The 23971-nt window shown below is 42.2% G+C and overlaps 1 protein-coding gene across 1 annotated transcript in view; it reads right to left on the bottom strand.

Annotated features, from left to right (window-relative positions):
* Positions 1-6804: 6804 nt before the first annotated feature.
* The window catches only part of LOC147906048 (malate dehydrogenase, mitochondrial-like), a 39761-nt gene continuing 22594 nt past the window's right edge, over positions 6805-23971 (bottom strand). The window contains exons 5-7 of the mRNA XM_087376215.1: positions 11651-11772; positions 11241-11358; positions 6805-7534 (exon numbers count right to left, since the gene is read on the bottom strand). Coding sequence (XP_087232341.1) covers positions 7394-7534; positions 11241-11358; positions 11651-11772 — 381 coding nt within the window. The 3' untranslated portion in view covers positions 6805-7393. The remainder of the gene's footprint in view (positions 7535-11240; positions 11359-11650; positions 11773-23971) is intronic.

Genomic DNA, 23971 nt, shown 5'->3' with positions numbered 1-23971 from the left:
ATTGGTTAAAGTCAGAGCTTGAACTCTCTGATGTTAAAGACTCCTCCTTGACAACTTCCTTTTTGCAGCTTCTGATGTTGTAGTGCACCTTCTTATCATTTCCCTGCAAAATCAATTCTCCAGTATCCCACTTTTGAACAGCCTTGACCTTGCATAGCCAAGACCTTCCCAAAATCAATGGATAGGCACGTGCATCTGGCTTGGTAGGGATCACCTGAAAAGTAGTCGGCACAGAAATTCCACATACATCCACTTCTAGATTCTTCACAACTCCCAAGGTCTTAACCCTAGTGTTGTCAGCCAATTTGATGCGATAACGAGAGGTAGTACTAGAGTATTTTAAATCAGCATCTATCATGGTCTTCTCACAAGTCATGACATTAATCGATGCACCTCCATCAATGTAAACATTAGAAATCACTTGACCATCAATGATCACATCAACCACATGTACATCATCACCAACATTAATATCTACCTTTTTAACAATAGGAATGACACTTTTCTTCTTTTCCTTCTTTGACACTCTTGTGCTTGCTAGCTTTCCCTATTCCTTCCATAGTTTGGGAGACAAAGCAAGTAACTGACCAAAGGTGATATGAGTTTCCTTTTCTTTAAGGTCGGACAACAAGTCATAGCTTCCAATGCCTTGTCCTAAAGAAAAGTATGACTAGTTGATTCTCCTCCTAAATGCCTTCTTTTTCTTACTATGGTGTTCCTCTTCCTGATGTTCCTCATCTACTTCTTTCTTGCTTTCTTCTTCTTCTTTTGCTTTACCATGCTCCCATTCAGCCATCATTACCTCTCTTTCCTCATCCCCTAAAGAAGCTTCTAACAAGGATACTTGTTTTTCTTCTTTCTTTCTCAATCTAGGACACTCAAGGCGATAGTGACCTTTTTCATTACATTCATAGCAAGTGACCCCACTCTTATCTCGAGGCCTATCTTCACTCTTTGGGGCATACATGTGTTGATAAAAACTATCTAGATAAAGCCATTTCAAATGAAGAATGGAAAAGGGACGCACAACTGATGGTGAAGGGGAAAATGCTCGGGAAGATAGTCTCCTTGTGGAATTTTTTGTATCCTTTTGAGATGTTGGCTATAGACTGCAAGATTCCTAGGATGAATCAGTGGAGAACGGTCTTGTAGACCCCAAGGTAAACATAGGCATGACTAAACTTACTCGAAAGGAGGCCAAAAGGCGGAACTAAGCAATTGGGATTTTAGCTTCAAAGGGTATCTAAACTTCTTGACAAGGAAGACTTAGTGGAACTTATGGCTCAAGAGGAATGTTGTATGTTTCATTGACAATTAAATTGATGTTTGGCAACTAAATTTAAACTGGTGTGGCTGGCTATTGGAAAGAATTGGCTGGTTAGATTGGTGTGGCTAGTTATAGGAAACAAGTGGTGTCATCAATTCATGTGATGTTCTTCTCTAGGAACTCTATGTTGGACCAAACAAGGATGAACTCTATGCTAGACTCGAGAAGGTCATAGAACTATCACGTCAGGTCTCTAGTTTCCTAGCAAAAATTGTAGAGAATATTCAGAGCAGAATTTTTCCTTGTTCTTGATGGGTTCTTGATATCGTATCTAGTTTTTGTGATGGTGTACAAGATAGTCTTGGTGATGGAAAGGATCTTACTACTGTCATACCCATCGGCATAGATAATATATTTCTGCAAAATTTCCAAGTATTAAAACAAACTAAGTATTTTTGCAACAAAAAGAAAAAGAGGTCATAAGTGACACAAACATCAAGGAAACACTCTCTAGTCCTAAAGAGAGATATTATGCACCTCATAAAAGAATTTTTTGAGACTGTCTTAACTTTTTGACTGTACCTTAATTTTAACTATATCTTGATTTCCAATTTTGTTAGTTGGAGCCACTATTTCATATCAAAAGCTAAATTTTTGTTGCATAAAGAATTTTGGCTAGAGTGGTGCCCTATGCTTAGAGAGAGTAGCACTTCTAGAGAGAGTCTTAACCCTTAGAGAGACATAATACTCTTAAAGAGAGAATTTAATTTTTAAAATAGGTTATACTCGTGGGAGAGACTCTACACTCGAAGAGAGATAATACTCTCAAAGAAAGAATTTAATCTTTAAATAAGTTATACTCTTTAGAGAGATGACTTCAAATATAGACAAGGACTCTAAAGCTAAGGAGAGATAATACTCTTAGTGAGGCACTCTCCTTTTGGTGACGATGGGTTCAAGCTAAAATCAAGATGGAATGAATCCCACTCTTTGAGCACTTACTCTTACGTACATATATGCAGTCTCTCCCACTTTGTTGTGTTTATGCTTCGTGCTCACTATATCAATATGTGTTAGCATTTTGTACACAACTTCTAAAGTATGTACTCTCATACAAACCCCTTTCTTTAATTGCACCCTCATTCTATATTCTCATATTTCCCCTAGATCGCTCTAACCCCCTTCTATCCAAACATCGTATTGGGCCCAAAAGTCCACACATGTTAAATTCAGGTGTCTGTTCCACGATTGTGCTTGATCACGAAATTACAAGAGATGCAGCTCCCAAGGGTCATGCTTTGGGGGGTGATGAGCATATATGAGTCCGTTCAAGGAAGAGTACGCGCCCCAGGAGGTATATCAGACTAGGTGGAGAGCACTATCAGAGTGAAGCAAGGCTGCCCCCTCTCACCGACTCTATTCGAACTCTAGATTGATGAGATCACGTCTTTTACAAACCGCCTAGGGGGCGAAGGTTCACCACCAACGTCGCTGACCTAATGCTGCAAATATTGCTATATGTAGATGACATAGTACTCATATCATCCACAGCAACGAGGCTGCCAAAACACTCTGAGGCTCTGGAAGTGTTTTGCAGAGATAGAGACTTGACAGTCAACCTTGGTAAAACTAAGGTTATGATGTTCAACACCTCGCGACCAATGCTCCACCGACATAACACCTCACGACCAATGCTCCACCGACATAAATTTACTTACTGAGGTGAGCCCGTGGAGATAGTGCAGTCATACACCTACCTAGGAGCAATCTTCACAAGGCCAATCTTCACGATGACCCATGCAGCCAAAGCGTGACACACACAAGGACAAGGCACCTTGGCATGATTAGAGAGGCAGTGCTTTCAAGCACACTTCTAGGATCCACCGACAAAGGGCCGGATTTTCGACACACTAGTGAGGCTGACGGCCATGTATACAACGCCTTTCTAGGGATGTGATCTTTCAGCACAGCAGAGTGGAAGAGATTTGAGAGGCCACAGATTATCATGGGGTCTAGGATGATTCGCAACAAGCCTTCAGTCCCTCACCAGATCATACAAGCAGAGTTCACCATCACACCTCCAGATTAACGCCATTTTTCAAACGGTGACATTCCTCTACAGAGTCTGAGCCCTACCCTCCTGAAGACTACCAAGACTAGCACTAGCATCATCCAAACACTTGCCAGACAACGGAGTTGACACATCATGGTATGCACGTGTCTCCACATGGTTTGGCAACTATGGGATCCAAATGGATAGACTTTTTTCCTTTCAGTATAGCTGAGATGCACCACTTGAACTGATCCCACGAAAGGAGATAACTGTATCATTCGATTGGACCTCCTTCAGCTCTACACATCCCAAACTTAGAGGGGAGATCAAGAGTTCCCCACCAAGACTCAATTTTATCGTTATCATTTCCTAAGGATATCGAAGTATGGCCTCATCGTCAAACCCCAGAATGAGGATAGGAGAGTCACACATGCATTGAGGATTGCCATAGGACAATCGCAAGTATCATCTCATCAGTTGGGGATTGAGACCACAGAGAGCGATGGGCATACCTAGAGAGCAATGGATCTGCAAATTCTGCACGATGGGGGTGGTCGAGATAGAGGAACATTTACACAGCTAATCCACGTTTCCGACCAGGTTTGTGTGGGACTCTACTTGATAGAGATGCGACGACAAAGAGATGCACTGTTGCAATAGACCAAAGAGCAGCAAGAGATGATGCCAGTTGACCAAGTGCAAACACGTGTCACGGAATTCTTTGCATCTAACTCAGCTCAAGGGATGCCAAGGAGGAGTTAGATGAGATGAGGGCATCATGGATTAGCAGACAAGATGCACACAAACTACATTCGACACGGCGAGGAACCAGAGCTTAGACAATCAAGGTCCGATCTATCTCAACACAACTCAGGGATAATCACCAAGGACAAGGCCTCACTCTTGACATAGCCCATCGGATACAGCGATCGAGACAACCACGTCCACCACCCCATGAGAGCTCGACAAACAAAAATACGAGAGCTCTTTGCATCTCACTAGAAAGCCATCATGGCACTTGGATACATGGAGCCTGAGCATGTACTCGGAGCATTACCCTTGAGTACTTGATGCTATTTTTGCTTTTGTTACTAGATTAGCACTTTAGTACTCACCAAGGGCCTTAGTGAGGCCTTTGCTTCAGCCCCCAGTGGCTTGTATGAGGTATCCTTTTGGTTTGTTTCTTTGTCTCATAGGCTCGCAAGGCCTCCTATAGACGTTAATCTCTCTCTCTCTCTCTCTCTCTCTCTCTCTCTCTCTCTCTCTCTCTCATTGTCTCTCTTTTTCTACTCGGTTTCCCCATTCTCCTCCTCTCTTCTCTTCCCCCCACTCTGCCCACCCATTCTTGCATCATTTCAATATTTTGTGGCACCCATGCCCTCCACACATCCATGGCTCTCTCAACCTCACCCACACCAAAAGTGCCTACTCTTACTTCACACATCCATGGCTCTCTCAACCCCACCCACACCAAAAGTGCCTACTCTTACTTTCGCTCTCCATTACAAATTTTAAAAAAATTGATAACAATCTCTCTTGGGAGTTGCAGATGCCTTTGCATCTCTCCCAAATGAGATCAATCCAAATGAAGCCGACATGTTAGGGATAGTGGATGCGTGTCCACTAATGACCTAAGCACGTCTCAAACACCATACCTATCGTGAAGTAAAGCTAGAAACCACCTCCAAGCCGAGCTCACTTGCGAGGAAGGCAGTGGGGCCTGAGCAAGGATGGGAAGCATGAACATATCATGGGGCTTCATGGTGCTTGGATCTATAGGGTCGTGTCCATAACACCTCTGCATGAAGAAGACAGGGTCACCTAGCTCTCAATCATATAAGGGCTGAGGTACCAAAACCTCTAGCGCTACTCCCACCATTATAATAAAGGACTTGGAGGTAATATATGAGGATAATCTGAAAACTCCTATCTAAACCAGCCCAATAATATGCGACTCCACAACAGTACTTGCTAGATTCCTCTGCTAGCTAGCACAAGAAGGCATGCCTGTCTGTTGAAGCCAAGAGCCAGCCAGAATACCTTTATGTATAGTTAGCCAAAGTACGTATGAGACTTTCTTGGCCCTATTGATCCCCCAAAAATGAGACCAAAACCTCGACAGATGATGCTCTAAAATCCCTTGTGCCTGCAAAACTGCGGGTGGCTTGCTCTCCTCACTTTTTACATACTACAAACATCTTTCCACAAGTTGAGTGGGAAAATGGCCACCATCTAAACACAACGTTTGTGGGAAGCTTCATCCCGAGAGCACAAGCAAGGTTGGTATTTTAACTTCCTGAAGTTCCATTTCTGCAATTTAGTGCCCCTCTATATTCATGATACAATCAACCAATACGAAAACTAATTGATTACTAGATTTCACTCCATACATTACAAGATTGAAAATTTATATATAGTGCTTGCCATAGCAATTTTTATTCTATCCAACTTAGCTATACCTTATCCACACCCATTGCATTTTAAAGTTTCATTGTAGAGAAATTTCGTCTTTCCTAAGAAACATGCTCCTTGTATTTTTAGAAATGCAACAGTTTTTTAAAGAAACTTATTTCTGATACTTGTATTTCTAATAACAGTGATCAGTTTGTAAGTCTATAGATTATAACACAACGATCGCCTGTGCTAAACGAGCACTGAAGACTGAGAAACTTGAACAAACCACGTACGGGGAAAACAATGATCTGTGATCAAGACAATGGAACGATTATCTATGAGCAAAACATGGAATGATCCACGTTGAATATTAGTACTAACCTACAGTGCAGTACCAAAGGGGATCAACTGAGTAGAACCTGGCATAACTTTTGCCCAAGTAAAATTAGACCACACCATCGTCAAGGAATAAGACAAAAGATTGTCAAAAAAATAACAAACTCAAACAAAGTAGAATGCTCAACTGTAGCAGAAGCACATCTAGCAAAATAGCAAACTTTCATGTCTACAAAATCAAAGCGAGCATAAAATCCCAAGAAAAATTGCCCCAAGCTTTTAATAAAACTGACGATAGCCATTTCCTGCTCTTGTTTTCTACAAAAAAGATCATTTGTTGAAACTTCTCTCCTAAAAGAGAAAAGTCTTGCACCTAGATTAGCATATAGGTTGTTGAGGGTCTGCATTTTCATGTAGAAAATGATCTTTAAATCAACAGTCCGCTACTGGTGTGGACCATATGCAATCTCTCAAAAGACAAAATTTTCATATTTTCGAATATCCATGATCTCAATACACTTTTTAAAACAAGATTCAATTACATCTTTTCACTAAATCTTATTTTTTTAATGCATCATATACATCCATATTTATATACAGGTAAAACATGGTTTCTCAATAAGACAACCCAGCATGAATGACAAATGTCAAGAATAATGCTTAATATGCACATTCGCATCTGTATACATGGCAAGCATTAATATGACACTAAGATTATGTTAATATTACGAATACTGTATAAATCAACCTCCTGAATAACCAAACCATAAGCAAATCACAACACCAGAATGCGGATATAAAGAAGGTAGAGAGCGGCAATATCAAAACATTTGTGCTCGTACAACCCTATCTTAATAGGTTCATGTTTTAAGTAACTCTTGGAAGCACTAGCTTTTAAGATACCTGTATACAATTTACAAATCGATGTGGACATCCAATCCTTAAACATATATTCTAATAGCATCATTTCACCTTAACTTATCCATATTTAAATGGGGGACAGCTTATCAGCAATTATAAAGAATCCCAGAAAAATATAGGCTGAGGAGAAGACACTATGTATAGATTTACATCCACCATAAGCAACAGTTCATAACTTGAGAGTGCCATGTTAGACAAGTATACTCCAGCCACCCAAAACCGTGGATAAACATCGGTTTTCTAAATTGTCAAAAAAACGGGCTAGTACTTAAGAATGTAGCTCATTGTTCTCAACAAAAGTCCTTTTCATACATCTGTTATAACAAATCTCTACAACTCTGTTGAAAAATCGCCTCAGCTGCCGAAGCTCGTATCATTTACTCACGGAGCATTCTTTTTTTTCTTGATCAAAAGAAAGAAGACTAGCTTTTATGAGCGAAGTGAATGCCCTTTTGTATAGATGCCTTCAATTCTGGCATTAATTCATCCAAAGCCACCTTCTCATAATCTGACAACGGACCTAGTGGTAGTATTTCTTCTATACCTTTTTTCCCAAGGCATACCTGCAAAGATAAAATGCATAAGCACATTTATAGACTAGGGCAAGCAATGGAAGCACAAAAGATGCAAGCAATGAAGACAAAATGTGCTGCTGTAACGAAGTGCTGCAATGGAGAAATGAGTACAAAGTACACCTAAAATGACAAAACCCTAGGACAAGGTGTCCTAGTAGTACTAACTGTACTAACTGCTACATGTGCTAACTGTACCATGTGTCCTAACTGCCTATAACTAGGCCTACAAGGCACATACCAAGGAATGAGTGACAGCCCATAGAATGGCCTACAAACCCCCCTCCATGGTATGGGCTGAAGTATCCTGGACAAGCCTCAGAATACCTGAAGAACTAATGCCATGATTGCACATGTTCATCGTGTATGGGATATAGCAACCTATGGCTGTACAGAGCATAACAAATCAAGTCACAAAAGGTACTAAGTTCAAAGCTTGCCGGAAAGCTTCAAACTTAGGTCGAGGAAGAGCCTTCGCAAAGAGATCTACCAAGTTGTCTTCACTAAGACAACTGAATATCACCTACTAATAATCGTTCTCTGACATAGTGATAATGAACCTCAATATGCTTTGTGCGAGCATGGAAAACTAGATTCCATGCAAAAGCCAAATCGCTTTGACTATCAATAAAGATGACAGTAGGAGCTATCTGACATGCAAGAATATCTACAAGTAACTTCCGGAGCCAAACACACTCCATTGTAGGCTTTAAGTCCTTCAATTGTTTGCGGAGATAGGCCACTCTAGCCTCATTCCACATCTAATAGAAGGAGTTAAGCTGATCCCATGCTTGCTTAGTTGTCTTGCATGAAAGGATATGAGGGATGATAACCCTTTTCAGTGAAAGAGCAATCAAGGCATGTGCTTTGGCATCACATCCATCCCACTGAAACTGCTCCTAAGTAGCAGGCAAAGTACCTATAGTGGAAAAGACAGCCGCACCAAAAGTAGCATTAGACCCATCACCAGATGAACCAGAGGCGGTGCCAGATGTACCAGAAGGAGGAGTTGTACCAGGAGCAAGAGGTCTAGTGGATCTAGCCTCGGTACCTGTAACAATATTCCAAAGATTCTTGGCAACCAAGAAACACCCCATCATATAAGCCCACATGGGGTAATTTGTGCCATCAAGTTTGTCCTCAAACCCAAGCATCCCAAACAAATCATCCTTATTGCCAACCATAGTGCAAAAATGCAAGCCGAAGGCACCGACTGACAATGCAAATGAAAGGAGTGCAATCTCCCAAAGCCAAAAGGCAATTTACTGCACAAGCTTCAAAGATTTTTCAATGCAAATATGTGGCTGTCACAAGGTGTACCTACTGCAAAAAGACTCCCAAAAGGCAACAAAGGCAACATGGGGCCTTTCCACAATTCCAAGGAACCAAAGAAATGACTGTTTGGCTGGAAATCAAAGAAGTCAATGTAGTAGGAGCTTACCAAGTGATGTAGACCAAAGTGACAGCAAGAAAAAGGCTCCAAACTTGAGCACAAGTAGTCACCCTTGTAGAAGAGGTGAAATGGACACCAAATGGCAATTGAGGGTGGCAAAAGAAGCCTGAAAATGGAATTACAGCAAGGATATATGCTCCATAATTGTCAAGAGCTTGTGTGGAGGCTCCCACAAGTGAAGGCCAGCAGGAGAAGGCCTTAAAATGAGAGCAGCAGCAACCTGAGGGGACAAACTCACAGCCCGAGGTAAAGGAACAGCAAATGACAGCAAGAGGGCTTCAAGAGAGGTATCCAAAGTGCAGCAGATGGCTCCAAATCACTAAGTTGGCTGAGGTAAGTGCTCAAAAACGACGCAGCAAGCTCCATGTGTGAAAGTCGGTGGATTTGAGGCTCCAAAATGAAGCAACATATCCCAAATTGTGAAGTCGGATGTCCTTGAGTACTCCGTACAGCTGTAGCAGTCCACACGTGTGAAGGGCGGCAATGAAAACAGCTTGGCTGAGGCCTCAAATGCACCGAAATGCAGAACCAGCTGAAGGAAAAGCACTTTTGACAGTCGGCTATGCAGCATCAGCCCCAAAGAACCGTTTTGTGGCCCACACATTTGGCGACCAGCCTCTGTACAGGCCGTACAGGCTGCGAAACAGCTCCGAATGAGAGCACTAGAGCTCGGGGGTGGCTGTCAATGCTGAGGGGAAGGTTCCTGACCTGCTCTGATACCACTATAGACTGGGCAAGCAATGGAAGCACAAAAGGTGCAAGCAATGGAGACAAAACGTGCTGCTGTAATGAATTGCTGCAATGGAGAAATGAGTACAAAGTACACCTAAAATGACAAAACCCTCGGACAGGGTGTCCTAGTTGTACTAAATGTACTAACTGTATCAAGTGTCCTAACTTCCTATAACTAGGCTTGCAAGACACATACCAAGGAATGAGTGGCACTTATGGATAGCCCATAGAATGGCCTACAACATTGCGTTTCCAATCTGTGTTCCCATTAACTTAACTAAGAAAACAAGCCAAGAGTAAGCAAGCCATAGAAGTTTCAAGGCAAATGGATGTCCAGATATTATATAGTGCTGTTAAGCTCTTACAGTTTCTCAGCTATAAGAACACCATCTCACACTAAAAGTATAGACTGTCAATGACAACATATGTGCAGCCTCTATTGCTATTTCAACAGGCTTTATTCGCATACTCAATTAAACAGACCGTCACATGACATGTAATGTACTGACCACATAAATCCTTTCTTGTCCGTATAGTTTTAGAGACTGGTGCACAGAGTATTGGCCTTGCTCGCACCTGGATCTTTTCTCAAAGTGGGCTGAGCTCGGAACCCATTAACCCAAATTTGAAACCTGCATTTTCTTCCATCTGCACCCTCTCTTACGTGATACTAGGAGTTCCAGCCGCACAAATCTTGATGATCATTCAACTAAGATTCTCACCTGCTTTACATAAGGGATTTATTCCTTCACACCCAGACTGCAGTGATATAGCCTAGACTACAGACTTTAAATACAGAACAGATAAAATGCATCCCAAAGCATTAAATGTGGCTGGGGTTTGTTCATACTGAAGATACATATTTGATTCCATTTTCCAAGAAAAAGACAAACTTAACATTACAAAGGAAGTCTTCACTTAGCATACACTCAAAAGCACCCCTTATATGTAAAAAATGACGAGGCCAACCAGAGCCCTTTCACAGGTGGCCAGCATCAATAATCACTAGAGGTAACTCAACCTCTTGCAGCCTGGAAAAGCCATTAAGTTAAAAAGAGTTAAGAGTCTGCAAGTTACTGAAATAGCCAGCTACATCTCGTCACTAGCTCATGGGGTTAAAATGCTTGGTGAGCACAAATTTCTTCGAACTTGAAACAACAAGATACTGGATATACCAGAAGCATCTCAGGTCACCGTGCTAACAGCGATGTAAGACTGAAAATTACTAAACCATCCCAAGACTAAGGCTCTTTCCTTATATTCACTTGTCACTCAAACCAACAATCCTTCCACTTAAGGGAGGTTGAAAACTCTCGGGACAGAGGCCCTTCTTGACAAAGTATTCCTCTGCACTCACATTAAGGCATTAATTTTTCCGGTCCGTTTTCCACTTTCTTTCACTTGGTCAGAACTAAGGCTTTCAACTCTACTAGCCACTAGATTACCAAATCTTTCATGTTCATACAGACAAGCTACTATATGCAGGTTGTCCAAGAGAGCAAGAAACGATACCTTAGAAGCAAAAAATGCTGACTCTGTAATACTTGATTGAACATAGCTACACTCCACTACACCTGGTTCACCATTCAAACCTTTCAAACAGGATTCTGCAAATAATGCACCAGCATAACTGCAAACATGACACAGATAGTCAAAATCCACACCTGACCACATGGCTTAAAGAAGGATTCTCATCAAAATGAGAGCAACCAGGAAATTCAGGAGTGATATGAGAATCTAGCAAGGAATAAACCTAAGTCAGCATATCTATGTCCTGACAGACATGATCAACCTTGTACCGTAGTTTGCTCTCATATGTGTGTTTGAATTGCAACCTTTAACTTTCAAAACTGACAGCATCAGCTCACAGATAACAATAAGGGAGTTTAAATTTGTTTCCCTGAAGAATCATCTTTACTTACGCCATGGACAGTGTTGCTGAGCCTTTTCCTGCCTTCGCTTGCACCACTTCTGTCCCACCATCTTGGGTACGCTTTGTCAATGAGTCAACCTCCTCATCAGTTAGTTTGACCTCAGTTGCCACCTGTAACAACCCAGAAGAAAGGAAACAAAGCACTATATCATGTCCCAAAACTTCCAAGAAGCTACTAAGTAGACAAAGCTTAGTCAATGAACTCAGAAATTTATTAGCGACAGGAGTTGGTTTTTTTTCGGGGGGACGCAAGGTTCTTTTTCTTTTTCCGGGGGGGGGGGGGGGGGGGGTTGTTGTATAACCCAATGTATAAAGGGAAGAATGAGCTGAACAAGAGCAAGGCCCAAAACAGAAAGAACAGCCGTGGGAACAGTCAGAAATTACAGATCCCACTAGAAGTGAGCCCTTTTGGATAACAATTACATTTGATTGAGCTCTACAGATGGCAATTGTGAAGACACTGATGTTGAGAGACCTCCTAAATAAAAGCCTATATGTATCTAGCTGCATCCGGAACATGCCCAAATTCATCCTCTAAAAACAACCAAAAAAGTGTGGTTTCAATCTCATAACAGTCGCGAGGTTTACGACCATAAACCTTACCTTACACACATAGAAGGGACTAGCTACTTAAACATCCCACCAATGTCACCAGGGTTTAGCGTATAACAATATGCTCTCATCCTCCCTGCCTCAAAGCGCGACACACACACTTGAGCATCCATTTAAACAATTGTCTTCGTACTGAATGTCTGTCTGCACTTCGGGGTTGAAGGGAAGACAAGAAAGGCTATCACTAAAGGAGAACAGTAATAAAGGAGTCCATATTCCCTCTCCCCTAGTCAGAAAAAAAAATTAGAAAAAATAGCTGATAGGGCAACGCACCGCTTAGAATAGAAGAATTTATGGCAATATCAGCAGGCCACAATTTGGACCAGAACTTCACAAGTGAAATTTGCATGTCGGCTAATATGGTGAAAACATATATGCAGATGAACCAATGACCATGCCGAACCTCATCCTCTGAAAACACAGCAAATAGTGCAGTTTCAATCTCAAGATAATCACAAGGCTGAAAACCATTTACTCAAGGACTTTTGACTACAAGTCCTAGACCAAAATAATGATTCTTTCAGGAGACTAGACTCAGATACAAATATACTTTCGGAATTTCCAACACTACATACACTTGGCATCCAATTATGCAAAACTTCTTCATATTGAATTTCAATCAGCACTCCACAGATGAAGGGAAAATTCAGCCATAACAAAAGCTAGCACTAAAAAAGAAGGCTAATCCAAAAAGATTAGCATTCTCTTCATTCAGGCTACAGTGCGTGTGAAGAAAGTGCGTGTGAAGAGTAGAGTATTTCGTCTTGCATTTTCTTCTAGATAAAGCCTATGCTCAATTTACAACAATCCCAATTCTTTTGAGAGAATATCAAAACATTTAAAGATATTGAGAGCCCTAATATGATGAGTAAAGCCTGTAGACCAGCGCATACTACGAAGTGAAATTATTCGACAATTAGAAGAAGATACAACATTAATTCTATCTTCCTCACATTTCTCTGTGGTCAAAAACATTGAATCTGTCAAAAGTGCTGAGGAAAATACAAGCTTCTTTTTTTTTTGGCTCCCTAGCACAACTGTTTGCCTGCAGACCCTAAATGTCTGGAGAGCAGCTCTTTCAGCCTCGAGCTCCCCTCAGCCTGGCAGGCCTTTTTCAGCTCGCTTGGCAGAGTTTGTTGGAGGCCCGAGCCTCCTTCCTTGGCTGTGAGCTCTTTCTTGCCGTGCTGGCCCTTCCAGACAGCTTTTTGCGAGCATCTTGGTTTTCCCTCGCTTTTCCTCTCCCTCCCCTTCCAACCCACCCTTTCCTTTTGGCAACGCAATGTTTGTGTTTGTTCTTTCAAAGGAGCCAATCTTAGTGGCGCCCCTTGGTCTGGCAAGAGGGGGCCACATGGCAGCACCCTCCGCTCCCCAAGACGTTAAGATTCTACTTTTCCTAGAAGATAAGCAGCAGGTGAAGAAAGCAATCAAGTCACTCCAGGAAGAGCAATGATGGGCAAGATAGTTGGACTAACACCCACGAGGAGTCAAGTGCGCGATTGGATTCAGGCGAGCCTAGCACTAGAGGGTGACCACATCTAGGAGCTTACCATCTATGGAAGAGGTGTCTTCCTCCACTAGCTGAGCTCCACCGACACCACCTTTGTCATGTGCACGGTTTGGTATCTACTGATGTGTACTGGGGTACACAAGACTAGCTCAGGTAGTTTAGGGAGCTAGGCAGGCTTGATTCTCAAGTTGAGTGGCAAGGTTACGAACCAGATAGAGGTCTCCGCTACTTTTGGCGCATTGGGCCCGAGCCTATAAAGAGGGCCCAAAGGTTCAGTCTTCAATGAGCTGACGGGAGCATCCCTTGTACAAGGGCTGATCCTAGATCGCGTTGCGAACACACGCCTGCATCCTCCAAGGCCCAACAGCAAATCCAAGGCCTTCAGGAACCACCTGGTGGTATGGGACACCAGGCTGGTTGGGATCTGGTTGGGTGTTCGTGCCAATAGCTCAACCCGTGGCTCAGAGGGGACATCTCTTGATTCGAGATCACTTCTCATAGATGTCGTGGTTGGATAGTGAGAAGCCTGCTCAGATCCTCACGTTTCTTGTTGTTCTTGTGTTTGCTTGCAAGTCAGGATCCTCGAGAGCTCTGGGATCGTGTATGTTGGTATCAGAGCCAACTCCTGAGGTATGAATCTCTGTAGAGAGAAGGTGTGGACGTGATTTCCTCCAAGCCAGCCTCAAATTCGAAGTTTCATGTGGTACCCTACACGATGATAGGATAAAATCTGTATATATTTCTCTACACATAGATTGTGCATAAGGGTAGACACTGAACACATGATAGTGTTAATTTGCGGGTTGTGTGTGAATAAGCCAATGTAACTGGCTGCACATGTAAAAGACCTTTTTATTTTGAACTTGAAAGACTAAAAGCTTTTTGCACGGACTTATCAAGGAGATGATGAAATGCAATGTGGTTGTATCAGACTTCCAGAGCAAGGGTATCCAGTGTGTGGTCAAGTGAAATGTTTTTGGGGTCATGTAAAGTCAAGTCAGGAAGGGTTTTTTTTTAATATTTTCCTGAGTCAATGTGCACTTGTATGTTACGGGAATTCGATATGTTTTGGTGCCCACGTCAAGGGGCTTTTCATATGTGTATATGGGGAAGCATGCAAGCTTTAATGTGCATGCTAATGTGTGTGGGAATTGTGTGATTAAAGGTCCAAAATGTGCATTTAATGTGATTTGGGGGAAATGTCTTGAGAGTGGTAAAATGTCACTAGTGAGGTGGCAGATTAGGCTGAGGTGGCTGGACAGATTGAGAAGGCATCGTGCTCATACATGTGGCTACGTAATAGAAGAGGGAAGCTTCTGGTTGATGAGTGAGCATGGTACGTGGAGTCGGGGAGTTTGCAGATAAAGGGGAAAAGGAGGAGTCGGTGAGGGAGGATGGGCTGTTCGAAAAGCTGTGCGCATAAACGAAGGGCTGAGCGCCTATGAAAAGATGGGCTACTACGTGGTGAGAAGGGAGCTTTGAGAACGAGGGGCAGCCTTGCATCGGGTGACGTGCGTGGGTTGAGGGCTGGAAAGAACCGTACGGGTGGTACGGGCTGAAGTGTGGATTTTTGTACGGGCTGCAATACGAGATTGTACGGAGGTGTTTTCGTCGATCAGTATGGACTGGTAGTACGGTGCCTTGATCGCAGGCTGAACAGGCACGTACGGGTCATCAAAGGTGGCTTCTACGAGCTGTACGGAAGATGGCCGTCATTTAATGCAGACTGTACGGATTACTGAATGGTTGTACGGACCTGCTGTTGTACGTATGATTGTACGGCTGCTTGTACGGTGAATATACCTGCAGTTTTTCAAATGATGGTATCGACCAGTTCTTCTTTTGGAATAGCTTGTGGCCTTCGGAGTCGTGCTGGCCATTGAGCAGTGGGTTGTGGGTTCGTAGTGTTTGAGGTTGACTGCTTTCTGAGATTTTTTTGGGAAAAGTGCAGTTCTAAATTCAGTTTGTTTTGGGCTGTGTAGTCTCTCCCCTCTTTCAAAGAGTCTGGGTGTGTTCTAGGCAGACGAGTTCACTTCTCTCAAAAGACATTCTAAGTAAAACTTTTTGTAAATAAAAACAAAGTTATTGGAACATTTGTCCACATAAGAAATGACAAAATTCCTATGGAATTTTCGAAGAAGAGTTTCATCTTCTTTAGAAAGATGGTTACTTTTCTTTGAGCAATTAACCGAAGGGACTTCTTCTAGTTTCAAAGCAACTTTCTTCAAAATCTTCCCTTTCCATTCTGATAAGATATTTTTAACTCCTAAACATTCTTCTAATTGCAAAACAAACTTTGAGATTCCCTTATCAATAGCTTTTAAAAGGCAAGACTGTTTAAAAGAGTACAATCGAAATTTCGTGCCTTTCATGAAAAGGTCTCTTAGGTTACTAGAAAGCAAAATTGAGGTATCAACTGTGACTACATGTCCTAAATCAGCATCAATAAAGCTTTGGAATCTCTTACTTTTACAACAACAAGGTTCTTTAAGGATAGAAGATTTTGAATGCTCTGAAAGCCTTTTACCTATCTCTCCATATTTAAAAGCCTCTTGTCCTAAAGTTTTTACATACTTCCAAGCTACTACTGGATGCTTCCAAATTCTTCTCACAAAATGAGGGAGAAAATCCATTACTTCAGGACACTTCAAAATGGAGTTTAAGCCTATCTTGTCAAGTGAGGGAGAAGTAAAAATACAAATCAAGAGTTCCTTATTTAGATAGACTTCTTTGCTTTAAAAGGAAGCTTTTACTTTTAAGAAGCGATCCAACGAAGTTTTAATTTGTATATAATGGAGCTTATTTAGATTCAAATCCTCAAAAGAGAAGTTTTCCAAGGTGTATTGAAGTTTAAAAGGAACTTTGACATTATATTTTCAAAAACTTTTATTGAAAAAAGGCCCAGTGACATTAATCTATCTAGGCAGATTTATAGTCTCGAAAAGCAAAAACTCTTAGAACTGAGGAAGTTAAAGAAACTAAAGGAGGAGGAAGTGAAGGAAGAGGAAGTGAGGGAGGCAACTCACGAACTACATGTGAGATTGCAGGAGAGCTAGGACAACCTCGTAACATAACTTTAGGTTTCCATACGATGTTAGGTGTATGACTATGTTGGTAATGAGGAATGTTAAAGGGCTTGATATGAGTTCTCCACATCAAAGGGTTCTTTTTAGAGGTTCTTTTATTTTTACGAAGAGTTGATTTTCCTTCCAAATTAAAACCTCTTGGGAAGAAAGTGTGTAAAGTTCTCATCCAAAACAATTCACGAGGAGGAGCAGCCTTGTAAAAGTCCATGGTCCTCTATATGCTCAATGGGAAAGCAATGAAAAGATTCGAAACCAGACTTTGCCATCGCTGCATATAAGGGTTTTGAATTCTCAATTAAGGAATTCTTCCTATGAACTTTTCTAGCTTCCCTAACATGTTCTTGAAAACGAATAAAAGCTGTCCTATAGGTTTGTCCTACATAAAGCATATTACTACTATGTATGTTATAGACAACATAAATTACTTGCGTGGCATGAATAGGACTAATAGAAACAGAAGTCTTGAGATGCTTGTTTCTAAGACGTCTTAGTTTATTAAGAATTCTTATGTTATTATTAGTATAATGAGTGCTAACTAATAAAGCCTTAAAGTTAGACCAATTAATGTTACCTTCCCCAAAATCATGAAGAGACAAGACCACCACTAAATCACCTACCAAAGAGACAAGACCACCACTAGAATTTCCAATGTTGTTCGGTGAGGTCCAACGATCCAACATTGGGGAACTTGCTTGCACTCTCCCTGCCCATCCCAAGGCAGTTTCTCCCTTGCTATATCCCCTAACTCTAGCAGTATTTAGGGGGGGGCTTGCTTGCACAGTCATTACTCGTCCCAAGGTAACTCCTCCCTTACTACTACAAGGGAATGTCACAGGAGCCAGATGACATCCCAGGAGATCGCCATGTTGGTTTCCAAAAGGCGAATTCATCATAGCATGTATCGCTAATGACAATATACCCCCAAATTGGCGATTACAGTTAGGGTTAGCCAGGGCCCCAAGGCCACTGTAAGAGCTTAATCAACCTAGAAGCACCAAAGAAAGAGAAAGAGAAAAGGAAAGTTACCAATAATTTAAAAAATAAAATAAATAAAAAATAAAGCCGTCATACAGTGAAATAAACCAAGGAGAGCAACTAAAACAAAACGCAAAAGCACACTTTTAAAGAAATAAAATTAAAAATAAAATAAAATTAAGGGGGAGAGAGAGAGAGAGAGAATTAAAAATTAAACAGAATTTAAACAAAAAGAAAAGAATTAAAATAATAAAAAGAATAAATGAGAATAAGATTAGTTGTTGGGGCTTCTGCACCCACGTAAGATAAAACAATGTAGTTGAACAGCTGATCACTTTTGGTCCTCCTATCCCTGGATGCCGCCGTTCAGAGTAGAAACAGGGTGCCACCACTCCTGGTGAACTGCTTTGTATATATCGATTACACTTAACCTTTCCATCTATGAATCCAAGACACTTCACTTTAGAGTTTTTGGAGGTCCTTCGAATTGCCCAAAAGGTACGGTGGATAGGCACCTCAACAATATAGAGGCCACTAGGAAGGCCTCCTTGTCTCATAGGTGGAGCCGTTGGGGCTTGTTCTCTTGTGGGCATGGTCTCATTCTGAGCTCCTTCAGCTTCCCCTACATTGCCATGTTTTTCCCATGATGTTTTTGTAGACTCCCCTTGAACTCCACCTTGCTCCATTGTGGAAGCCCTAACATCCACTGGTTGGGTATTACCTTGCGGTTTTATTGAATGCCAATCTCCACCTTCTGTCTCGAACCTAATTTTTCTCGGCTGCCCTCTTTGCTTACGATCTCTGGTCTCCATCACATACCCTAGCTTATGTGATAGAAAAATATACCTTTGTAAGACCAGAATAAGTCCAATCATACAAATTTAGAATTTTTGTTGTTCTAAAGATCAAAAATCTACAAAGAAAATAAAAGAGAAGAAAAAAGAGGGAAACAAAAACTTTTATGAAAAACAAAAGGAAGGCATACTTAGCAAGCAAAGCAACACTTATGTCGTCATCAGTGCCCAAGCATAAGCAGCTATACTGGGTTTCTAAAGACCCACGGAGTCTCTTGGGCAAACCCAGTGCTTACTAAAATACGTCAAATAAACAAAAGAGAATGAAAACAGGAAATAAAGAAGAAACGAAGCAGGTGACTAAGCAAAAATAAACAAGCAAGTCAAGAAACAAAATCTTCCAAAAACCCCTCTCTCTCTCTCTCTCTCTCTCTCTCTCTCTCTCTCTCTCTTTTAAAACATAAAAAGCTAAATGGCCCTTTACAGTTATGTATCGTTTCTACAAAGAGGCAAAAATACATTTCTAACTTAGAAAGCACAAGCATACTCAAACAAACTCTCTTTTGAAGAAGTCTAGCCTCCTACTGGAAAGATGGTTTCCTATTCTTTATCTGCAACTTATTCAACACAACTACACACATAATATTTACTCTGGAAACACCATTTACAATAATGCCTACAACTTACTGCTTCTTAATTTTTACTTTAATCACAAGAACTTGGATATCTACCATTGGCGTATCAATAATGGGAATCATAGCTAATGAATCCACAGTCTTGACAATGGGTTGTTCAACTTGCAGCTGTTGCAATAGAAAATCCTTGCAATAAGGTGCAATCTTGAGCAATTCTCCTATAGTGAGGCTTACCTTCCTCTGTAAGAAAATTCCCATGCTTTTGTCATTTCAGAACTCCGTTCCCCTTCAGAAATCGGGATTTCCTGAGAGTGGATTGTCAAGGCTTATGTCAAGTTGTCTACTAGTGGCACTTATCAGAGGGTAGCTCCACCACTGGCGCTTTCCCTTTCAATTCCCAAGGTAATTCAAAAGGTAATATGTTTTTGGACCTTCAAATTGAGATCACCTGTTGCTGCCAATCAAAGAATTGTCATAATTCCTAAAAAATTACAGTGTGCGTGTCCATAACTGGGCTAACTAGACATAACCAAGATTGGACTATCTACCACCTAGGGTTAGGACGTAGTCTAAACCTAGGGTTTGGATTAATATAGAGTTGAGACTAGAGCTAGCGAGGATGAAGTTTAGATCTCGTGGATTGGGCGGCTGGTCTAAGAAAGGCATGGCTATTCTAGGATTAGCTGATCTAATTAGAGAAAAGCATTACTCTCAACCTAAGTTTAGGGCTTCCTGCTAAAGGTAGCCAGTGTTAGGCCTATAAGTATGAGCCAAGGGCTCCGTATTTGGCAAGGACTTGGGAGCCTCCTCTGGATGTAGATATGTTGGCCAAGAAGCAACAGCTAGAGGAAGGGCATGTGGTATGCAACGCATGTCTTGACCTTGAGGCTAGGTGTGGCTCTATGGGGTGTTATGCGCGATTGTCCTGCAGTATTGAGGACTTTGGCTTTGAGTGGTTACCCCACGGAGGTCATAAGTGACTTGAACTGGTTGGGGCTGTTTGGGCCTTGGTGACTCGGCTTGCATCTATCTTGTGCTCTATAAATTCTTCTAGAAACATCTCCAAAAGGTTTTGGGTTGCATGTTTTTATATTTTTTAAGATATTTTAAAGTGCTCAATACTGGTAAATATTCATGTATATTTTAGAACTTATCTTATCATCTAGAGGTGTTGATTCCATCTAGACATATTCACGAATACTGAGTCCATCATTGTTCAATGCACATATATACTAAGGGTTAAATGTGTGCTCTATGGTCTGACAAGTGTTCACCGTAGTGTATACAAGAGCTCCTCGTTTTCACTGTTGATGTATGCATATGTTTCTCTGATCCGCGAAGACGCTTAGTTATCTTTCCTTGATGACTGGAATCACCTTTCTATGGTGATGTCACCTTTTAGTTATGATGTCACATTTTCATGGTGACAACATGGTGTCAGAGCTGATGCATAATGTGTATTCTATGCCATGGAATCTAAAGCTTTGACCTCCTTGGACACACCCATTTGATAGTGTGTGTGCTTTTGCACTGTTCTTGATAGATCACATTCACAAGATTTATATGATCAACATGCATATATTTATTGCTATATACCAATGTGATAGACCTAGTGCGTAACCTAGATAGCCATTAAATGCTTAAGATTAAGCATGAGCACAAGATCATGTCACTAGGATTAGCAAGGCTCATATGTCACATTTGACCTTACCTCGTAACTTGTATCTTTAACACACCAAGGCGCAAGCCAAATCTGGTGAAGATCTTGCAGCTATATAGATGGACCAAAAGACCAATGAATGAGAAATACCGTGTCAATCTCGTATGCAAGTTGGTCTACATCTAACAGACTATGATCTATGGAGCTGGTCAATCTCAACCACAACAAGACCCACGTCATGCACTAGCCCCATGAATCGTGCCACCCCATCAGGTTGACTGTCTAAACATCATAAATGGGGGGTGTTTTGAGGGGATCAACCACGTCAAGAGCTCTCTGAATACGTATGACCAACGCTTTGGATTTGTTAAGTTTCCTGCCAGAGTGTGCTTTCCCGCTAGTACATATACTAGCCCCCATCGTCATGTCACCCCTATAGGTGACTGATCTGGACACTATACCATAGTCAGGGTCAGAGGCATCACAGCTGCAAATGGTGCAACAAAACAGAACTAACCACTATGGCAAAGATGTTGAAAGCTCACATGCATGTATATATAACAGTAGTAGAAATGTAGAGAACACTCTGAAACAAGTGACCAATGCAAAGTACTTGTGGAGTTGCCCACCCAAGTTTTCAAAAGAACCTCACACAATAATACAAAGAATAATAAAATAAAATATAATGAACACAAAAGGAAGCAAACCAGTTTGTTACTGTTGGTTTGGGGCGGAAAGCAAGGGGAAAGGGAAGAGAGAGCGTTTTGGGTCGCGGGGGGGCAGGGGGGCGGGGGGATTTATTGGAGGTCAACATCTCCTAATGTCACATTGTAGAGAGAGGGACTTGCTTGCGGGTGTGCCCGCCCCGTGAGAGGTTAGGGTAGGCTGCGTGAGGGCCTTTGTTGTGGGTGCGCATGCTCCCAGGAGGGTAGATTTGGGTAGGGCAGATCTCCCCACTGTGGGTCCATCTAGGCTTGGTGGGTGCCATGGGTCAGCCCTTGCTGTTGTGCACTTTTCTGAGCAGTGTTGAGAGTCTTTGTGGTTGCCCCTGGAGCTGCAGACCTGCCCTTACGAGGCCTTGATAGGCTGAGGTGGGTCACCTTGCCCTGCTGGTTGGCCCATAGGCAGGGGGTTCAGCCCCTCTATTTGGCTGTGTGGCAGTCTGTTAGAGGGCTGGAGTCTTGGAGCAGCTCCTCAGGCAAAGGGGCAGGGGTTCAGCCCCTATAGGCTGCATGGCAACCCTCTTATAGGGCAGGTCGCTGAGGCACCTCGGTTGGCCCACCTAGGCGCAGAGGGGGAGCCCTTTATAGGGCTGTGTAGCAGCCCTTGTAGGCTGGAGGGTGGGTAAGCTAGGCCTTAGAGGAGGTGGGTCAGCCCACCTTGCTGACTCGTCAGTGCCTAGAGCAGGGGGCGGCCCCCTTGTGCAGCCGAATAGGGTGTGAAGATTGTGGGAGAGAGGGAAGGAGTCTCACTTGAGGCTTTCTCACAATCACAATGGGGGAATACACACAAAGGTGGAGGCTGAAAACAGTTTTCCTCTTCTTAGTTGTGAAAGCCAAAAGAACTCTAGTACAAAGAAATAGAAGAACCCTATATGTGGGTCTCAAACCAAACTCAACTAACTAAGGTGGCATACTAACTGAGCCACAAACTAGAGTAGATAAGGATAGCTGTCATCCAGCTATTATTCGTGGGCGGTGTACCAACCGCATCTCCAGCTAACAGGTCGGTGACATAAATGCACAACAATCACCCTGGCATATCGCGAGTGGAGCTCGATATCTCAACACTCCCCCTCGAGCTCAATCCCAATTCCTGCACACCAAGCAGGTCTCTGAACTTGCGCAGCTTCTCTGCGCCCAATGCTTTCGTGAAGATGTCAGCTACCTGATCCTCTGTGCTGACATAAACTAGATCAATGAGAGCTAGTAAAACCTTCTCCCGCACATAGTGATAATGCACCTCAATGTGCTTTGTTCTGGCATGAAAGACTGGGTTCTTTGCCAAATGTATACTACTCATGTTGTCACAATAAATGACAACTGGCCCATCTGTAGACTGATGCATATCATAGAGTAGCTTATGCAACCAAGCTACCTCACATGCAGCCATTGCTGCACCCCTGTACTCAGCCTCTGTGCTCGACAAGGCAACTGTAGGCTGTTTCTTGCTGCTCCAAGTGACTGCAGCACTCCCAAAAGAGAACACATATCCACTCGTAGATCGTCTATCAGAAATGCTACCAGCCCAATCAGCATCAGTGTATCCATGCAACTGTATCTGAACCCCAGCCTCATAAAATAGTCCATACTGCAATGTGGACTTCACATACCTGAGTATGCGTCTAGCCGCATCCAAATGCGGTTTCCTTGGAGCCTGCATAAACTGACTTACCAACCCAACAGCATAGCTCAAATCTGGCCTGGTAATAGTCATGTAAATCAAACTTCCTACTATGCGTCTGTACATAGTAGGGTCTTCCAGAAGCTCACCTGCATCTGTGCTCAGCTTCACATTCTGCTCCAAAGGAACTGAAATAGGCTTACAGCCTGTCATCCCATATTTGGACAGCATATCCAATCCATACTGCCTCTGCAAGAGCTGTATCCCACTTGGTGATCTAATCACCTCAATGCCCAAGAAATAACGCAGCTCTCCCAAATCCTTCATCTCAAACTTCTACCTCAATAGCATTTTCACATGAAGGATATCTTCATCACTATCACCTGTGATGATCAAATCATCAACATAAATGACCAGCAGCATAATCCCTTTCTCTGTTTTTCTCACATAGAGTGAGAAATCTGCCTTGGAAATCTGAAAGCCAATAGTGACAAGATATTGTCCTATCTTGTCAGACCATGCTCTAGGTGCTTGCTTCAAACCATACAAGGCTTTCTTCAACCTGCAAACAAACTCAGGATGAATAGCATGAACATAACCTGCTGGCTGCTCCATAAAGACCTCTTCTTGCAAATCACCATGCAAGAAGGCATTCTTTACATCCATCTAATGTAAAGACCATCCCTTTGATGCAGCCA

This window comes from Dipteris shenzhenensis, chromosome 1 (genome assembly GCF_047967505.1).
Source record: "Dipteris shenzhenensis isolate YYH24624 ecotype China chromosome 1, Dip_SZ_1.0, whole genome shotgun sequence".
Lineage (NCBI taxonomy): Eukaryota > Viridiplantae > Streptophyta > Polypodiopsida > Gleicheniales > Dipteridaceae > Dipteris > Dipteris shenzhenensis.
The sequence above is the reverse complement of the archived record's forward strand: the minus strand, read 5'-3'. Positions and strand labels throughout refer to the sequence as shown.